The 6,846-nt window shown below is 50.2% G+C and overlaps 2 protein-coding genes across 3 annotated transcripts in view; one reads left to right on the top strand and one right to left on the bottom strand.

Moving 5' to 3' along the window:
- Positions 1-887, top strand: part of cyb5a (cytochrome b5 type A (microsomal)) — a 9,461-nt gene extending 8,574 nt beyond the window's left edge. The window contains exons 3-4 of the mRNA XM_013915279.1: positions 181-269; positions 391-887. Coding sequence (XP_013770733.1) covers positions 181-269; positions 391-469 — 168 coding nt within the window. The 3' untranslated portion in view covers positions 470-887. The remainder of the gene's footprint in view (positions 1-180; positions 270-390) is intronic.
- A 161-nt stretch (positions 888-1,048) lies between these two features.
- Positions 1,049-6,440, bottom strand: LOC102214200 (protein phosphatase 1 regulatory subunit 3G-like). 2 transcript variants are annotated; one of them, XM_013915285.1, is made up of 2 exons: positions 5,273-6,440; positions 1,049-2,962 (listed from the first exon to the last, which is right to left on the bottom strand). In XM_013915285.1, the coding sequence occupies exon 1, from the start codon at positions 5,991-5,993 to the stop codon at positions 5,316-5,318; it is 678 nt and encodes a 225-aa protein (XP_013770739.1). In that variant the 5' UTR covers positions 5,994-6,440; the 3' UTR covers positions 1,049-2,962; positions 5,273-5,315. The 2 variants fall into 2 exon arrangements, with proteins under 2 accessions (XP_013770739.1, XP_005750680.1); XM_005750623.1 differs by having other exon boundaries at positions 5,326-6,440.
- Positions 6,441-6,846: the final 406 nt, after the last annotated feature.

Below are 6,846 nucleotides of genomic sequence, written 5' to 3'. Positions count from 1 at the left end.
AAAGCCCAACAGGAAGCTCCACAGGTGCAGACGAAGCAGCGCGTCACGATGTCGAGCTCTTCTTTCAAAAACAAGATGAACACTTGCCAAAGTTCACGTTTGTGTTGTGCAGCTCATTCTGGGCGAGCTCGAGAGCGCCCCCTGGTGTATTTATTACAGTGACCTTTGACCCTTTGATGGGTTTATTGTAAACAGCGATGTAGCCACGGGACTGACTCTTTTTGTGTTTTACAGGAAACACTGGTGACCACTGTGAAGGAAGAGCCCAGGTGAGCCACGCACACATAGACACACACAGACACACACAGACACGCACAGACACACACAGACACACACAGACACACACACAGTGGGTTTGTGTGCACCACTAACTGTGCGTCTGTCCTGCAGCTGGTGGTCGAACATGCTGGTCCCCGCTCTGGTTGCAGTCATCGTCACGGTGATATACAACATGTACTCCTCTGAGTGATGTCATCACACACTGATGTGATGTCACCAGCAAGCACCGACGTCTGATTGACAGCCAATAGCAGTGAGAGGTTGCCATGGCTCCTCCTCCCAGCGTTGGGTGGCGTTTTTAGAGCAGACGAGCGGCGGCTGCGGACCACCTGACCAAATAGACACACCCCCGCAGAAGCGTCTGTTCTAGGATCACCAACTCTACGCCAGTAATGACCCTGTAATTCATTTCATCCTGATTAACCTATCAACCAATGACGTGGCATTATGTTAATGAAGTAATTTACATTGTTGAATTCACCGTGACAACGGGCGCCGCAGCGAATCCTCATCCTCTGAAATTGTGTAGAAATGCAGCGGGTGTATAATTTGTTAAACTTTTTATATGTTTGTAACCGAATGTAAATAAAAATTGAAACATGCAGTCATGTGACTGCGTCATGTGACGTCACAGCCGCCATGACACTCACCTGTTAAAGTGGACCTATTCTGCTCATTTCCACCATTTTTTTTCGTAGTCAAATAAAAAAAAAACGTGAACACATCCTCTATCTTAACACTGCCCCCTGGTGGTGAAAAATACCTTCAACTAGCTTTATTCTGATTGGCTGATTTGAACAACAGGTGGGTGGAGCTTCTGTTTCTTAGGTGACCGTATAAGTTCCTCTCTGTGACATCAGAGATACCCAAAAGTAGAATAAGTGTGGTAAACGGAGCCTTTGGAGCTCACTCACAGGCGTCATTATTAAAGCTTTTCCAGGACAGGAAGTATGACCCGGCGGACGAGGAGCAGGATGAGTCCACTTAACTGTTGTGTAGCTGGTGCGCAGGAACCAGAGTCCGGTCACAGCGTCCGTGTGCTTGTTTGAGACCACACACACTTGATCCAGAGAGCAAACGTGGAAGATTAAAAACATGATCTCCGAAAATGTTCCACAATTTGCCGTCCAATCGTAACGCCTCTCAGACTGCCTGAAGCGCCTGTACATAAAAGATGGACCCGGCCAACGTGTTGGCGTAAGAAAGAGCTGGTCGCTGTCAATCACAGAGTAGCCACACCCTAAATCATTTGACCCTGAATTGGGACAAAATCTAAACGACTAAAACCTGCGACTGAGACCATCAGGCAGATTTTACTGAGGTTAAAAAGAGAGACTGGCTGCTACACGCAGCCGACTCATTCAGACCGACGCACACGTCCATCTTCTACGTACAGTCTACACACAGTCGAGGTCAGATTTACTGCCATTTTTTATTTCGTGCTGCTGTGTTTGCAGGAAATTATCGAATAAAAACATTCAGACGTTGAGTTTGTCCAGCTGAGATTTATTCAAAGTGCCTTTGCGAGGCCAGATGATGAACACGAGGCCTTGTTTAAAGAAAAGCAGCAGCTGTGATGGATGTGACGGAGTCAAGGATCTCCAGACGAGCAGCAGCGTCCGTGGGATCGCGCAGCTTCTGCTCGTCCAGTCGTAGTCACGGCCGTTTGAGTCCTGATTTACAGAGACATGATCGGGTCATGTGACTGGCACTAAATGGCAGAAAAAACACCAGGATTCCCCAAAAGTTCTGTGTTTATCTGGACGTTGTGTTCAGTAGAGAAAAGTTTCATCATCATCCTCCAGCTCGTCGTCTGGAGCAAAAAACATCCAACTGTAAATCAGCAGAGGAGAAGCACGCAGTTATTGTCACACAAACATTGGACTCTCCGTCACCTCGTGGGCGACGGGTCACAGAAAGCCGTTCCAGCTCGGGGTGTTTCAGGTCTGCTGCTTTCGTGGTTTTCACTGAAGTTCAGAGAGCAGAGTCATCGCCGCACTCTTCTTCTCTACGATCCCATCCGTCTGCTTCTTCCTCGGCTTCCTCTTGTACAGGTACGTCTCCGGTCAGCGTCGGTGCTTCAGCTCGTGGATCACTCTCAGAAACAGGGCCCGCTGTGGTCTCAGCTGAAGCCGATTGACCGAGCGCAGCGACCTGGAAGGATGGGTGTGGCTCCAATCCTAACCTGGGAGTGTCAGACCTGTTCTCCATCATGGGAACAAACAAGCAGATGCTCGTTGGTCGTCTTACACCTGCTGTACTTGTTCATTAAATCGTGGTGGGAACACGTGAGCTGCGGTATCAGAAGGTCACACGAGGTCACAGGAAAGAGTTGTTTGAGGGTTTTTGTGGAATGTGGGAAACAGTGGATGCAGGATAATGGCTGCCTGGCAGCTTCTCAGAATGAGACGATCGAAACAGAAACATTTAAATGGTTTGGAGGGTGAACGTGTAGAAATACAGGCAAGGTCAGAAAACACAACTTTAAATCATTCTCAGTTATAAAAGGCTGCGGCTTTTATTTTGAAGTGTTGCTTCCTGTTGAAATGCTGGGATTCCTCTGGGCTGAAGCAGAGAGGTTGGAGCTCATCAGCGTTCAGAGATGGAGGCTGAGAGGAAGCAGCTGCACTGATAAACTGACAGCTCTGCAGCGCCACATGGAGGCCGTCACGCACTCGGGAACCTAAAAACAACACAAGAAGGACACGAGGAGATCATTTGGACAGAAACTAAATGTGTGCCATGAAAATAAAAACAGTTTATGGAAGTAAATGCGCCACAGAGGGAGGTGAAAAGGACAAATGCTGCCACCTAGAGGCGAAATAGACCAACTACAGGCTGCGCCGCTCAGAGGCTGCAGGTTTAAAGGTAAACGAGATGCTCATGAAACACACACACACACACACGTGCTGTAAAACAGAGGTGTCAAACATAAGGTCTGGGAGCAGGGAATGGCCTGGTAATGGCTCCAGTCTGGTCCACTGGAGGATGTGGAGGGGTGTTTACAGTTTTCTGTGCAGACGCTGACTTCATGTGCTCCAGACTCACTGAGGTGTAGAGAAAGCATCCAATGACAGAAACACGTGTCGGCTTGTACAGTGGAGCCAAAGTGAGGAAATGGCTACAGGACAGTCTGGCCAATCAGCTACCAGAACCTTGTATGTGACCAGGATATAAAATAACGCTATAAAACATGCTTGCTTTAAAAGTACGTGTCGTACGGCAGCTGAGGCGCAGCTGCTGCTGAGCGGCTTGTGTGGACGCTGCGGTGATGGAGGGTTGGGGACTTCCACTCACTGTGCTGCACCTTCATGTCTCCACTTTGCAGTGATACTGCTGACGGTTGGTTGTGGAAAATCTGGCAGTGAAGAAATTTCACAACCTGTTGCAACGAGGGCTTCCTGTTACGGCGTCGCACCCGGATCCGTGAGCTCTTTCAAAAATCATTTCACAAATCTGTGACAAAACAGCTGAAAGCAAAGCTTAATACTTGCTTCAGTCAGTGCGGCTGCACCTGCTGATTTCAGTTTGCAGACTCTGCTGCAGGAGCTACACAGCGACGTGCACGCCTCGCTCTACCATCACCAGACTGTGTGACATCATTTAGCATGTAGCTGCAGGCTCAGCTGTGACCTCTGTGATGAGCCTGAACCCCGGGCTCGTCCATACACCCCCACCCTCCAGCTGAAAGTACCTGCAGTTCCTCTAACATCCAGCAGAGGCTCAGCACTCAGTCAGCTCCCACAGACTCCACCTTAAACTTTTACAGCAGAAATAGAGACGTTTACAGCCTGATACAGAAAGCAGTCTGTGGCCTCTGTGATTGACAGGTGGCTGTAGCTGCTAGCTGCCTGCTAGCTTCACCTGAACTGGACCTCTGGGCCGTGTTTGTGCTATTGGAGCCTTTTTAATGACATCATGTGACCAATAACATGGCTGCTGTGAGGTTGCTGTAGCAACAGAGCGTCTGAGAGCTCCAGCTTTACTCTGAGAAACTCAAGGAGGTCATTGTAGTGCTCCTCAGCTCCTCTTTCATTCATGCTCACAGGTCCTGAGGTCAAACAACCATTGACTACAACAGGAGTATTTGTTCCTGCATCAGGTAACAAAGACCCAGCTTAAGCTTATAAATATCTTTTGCATAATTATTGCATAAATGTTGATATTTTACTGATTTTAAACTTTTAAAAAGTTCAGTAAGAGAAAAGAGAAGCAGTGATGAGCTCCTCACTGACATGCTGCTGTAGAAAATCCTCCCAGACTGGAGGCGGAGACAGGTTCTTCACCTCTGCCCAGCAACGTGAGAACGGTTCCCATAAAATGATAAAGAACTTGTTGTTCCTCTTATTAGAAGAACCCAGTACTGACCGCTGCTGGTGTTCAGGCAGCGCTGCTCTACAGTCGGACCTGGTTCTGTGGTTGATGGGCTCAGGAGGGAACCTCCTCTCTGCATCCACGCCACCACCCTCCAATCAGACCAATCCAGGCTGAAGAGGACACGGCATCACCACTGAAAACATCTGGAGCTTTAAAAACACCACAGAGGAAACATCTGGCTTCGAAGGCAGAGGACAGGCTCACTCCTCTCACACTCCTTCAACATGTCAGAATCTGCTTCCTGTTCAGCTCAGCATCGTTTTACAGTGCGGCGCGTGATGACGTCACCAGAAGCAGGCAAACAGCCAAGTGATTCAGTTACTTTTACTAAACATGAATCATGTGACAACGTTCAGGAATCTTTACTGTCCATCAGTGAGCAGTGTCCACGTCACAGTTAAAAAGAAAAGTTTAAACTTCTCTGCCAGGATTTCATTTTTCCTGCTGTGACATCTGAAACTTTGACGCGTCCTGACCTCAGGAACTGAGCACAGTGAGCCAGAGAGAGCAGGCCACCAGAGCTGAAGGTCAGAGACAGAAGCGAGGAAGGAGCTTTGCGACGAACGGACAGCTTTAAATACAGGGGTTTTACGCAGGATGGAGAGGTTTTACGCACGGCTCAGGGGACGTGGAAGGCGGCGCTGACAAAGGCCGGGCACTCAGCGGTACCTGACGGTGTAGTTCTGCCCCTCGTTGTTGTCCCAGAACTCCCCCTCCTCGCACTTCAGGTAAACGGCGAGGTGCACGGCGGAGCCGGGGTCTGCGAGGGGCGGGGTGTACACGGTGAAGGCGAAGCGCTCCCCCACCAAACCCGGCTCGACGGCAGCCACGGGCACCGCCTGCGCGTCCATGTGGGACAGCCAGCCGTTGAAGGTGTACCTCACTCCGACCTCCCTCCCGGTGGCGCAGCCGCTCAGGACCCGCACGTGCCCCCGCACGTCCAGCTGCGTCGCGACGAGCCGTTCCAGACAGACCCGGAGCCGCCGGACTCTCCGCTCCGTGTCCCGGAGCTCCGGGAGGTCCGCGTGCAAGCCGGCGGCGAAGTTGTGGCACAGGCCGCTCAGGAGGTCCCGCTGCTCCAGGGGGAAGCTCTTGTGCCGGGACAGGACCTTGCTGGGGATCTGCGGCTCTTCCAGGGAGCTGAAGTGCTTCACTCGGGCCAGGCTCAGCCCCATGGAGTCCGCGAACTTCACGCGCTTCCTGCCCTCCTCCGCTCCGTGGGCTCCTCCCGGGCAGGCCGGCAGGGACTTTGCTCTCCTCCCGTCCTTCAAGAACCTCTCCAGCTGAGACGCGTCCAGCTCGTCGTCCAGGTCTTCCTCCTCCTCCTGCTCCTCCATCCCTCTCTCCGTGGCACTTTCACGGGTCTGTGGAGGAGAGCTGTTGCCCGGGTGCCGAGGCTCGTATCCGGTAGGAGTCCTCGCGCTGGTCTTGTCTCCACCTGTCTTCAGACTCCCGCCCCCCGATGACAGCAGAGCGCGTGCGCTGTTCTCACATCAGCTGCTGTCACGTAAACACCTGCGTGCGCACAACAACAACAACAACAGAGCCACGCGCCGGTGTGACTGCGCGAGCTCAGTCAGACTCCATTATGTAACAGCTGCGTCACTCCTGGGGATAGTAAACAAACCGGTGACGCAGTCCTGCAGTCGGGAAAACGTGGGGGATTATGTCACAGCGCTAAATACACCTGTACTAGTGATGGGATTTCCGGATCTTTTTAGAGAACCGACTCTTTCGGCTCGACTCACTAAAAAGAGTCGGCTATTTCGGCTCCCAACCGGCTCTTCAGGTTGTTTTGTTGCTTTAATTAAGCAATTAAGCAAAAGTTCATTTACCTGTTACTACCACACACCATATCCGGTCATTGGTACTTGCTGGCTTGTGTAGCCATGAGGTAACAAAAGCTCAACACTGCCCCCTAGCATCCTGGAGCACTTCTGTTGTCTTTTGTACGTGTTTTGCGTTTTTACGTGCTTTGTCTCTAGGAGCCACCGTAAATATACTTTTATTTATTCACTCCACATAAAATGTAATAAATAAATCATATAATAAACCAACTAGTCACAGTTCAACTTTTAACTATTTACATTTTCAGGTTTTTCCTTTTAAACAAATTTAAAGTGAAACAACACAAAACACTGCAAACCACAACACAATTAAATATAAATTACAATATGAAAACAAAAAGAA

Source organism: Pundamilia nyererei, unplaced genomic scaffold, assembly GCF_000239375.1.
Source record: "Pundamilia nyererei isolate P.nyererei 1_Seehausen unplaced genomic scaffold, PunNye1.0 scaffold00281, whole genome shotgun sequence".
In the NCBI taxonomy this organism is placed as follows: domain Eukaryota; kingdom Metazoa; phylum Chordata; class Actinopteri; order Cichliformes; family Cichlidae; genus Pundamilia; species Pundamilia nyererei.
The sequence above is the reverse complement of the archived record's forward strand: the minus strand, read 5'-3'. Positions and strand labels throughout refer to the sequence as shown.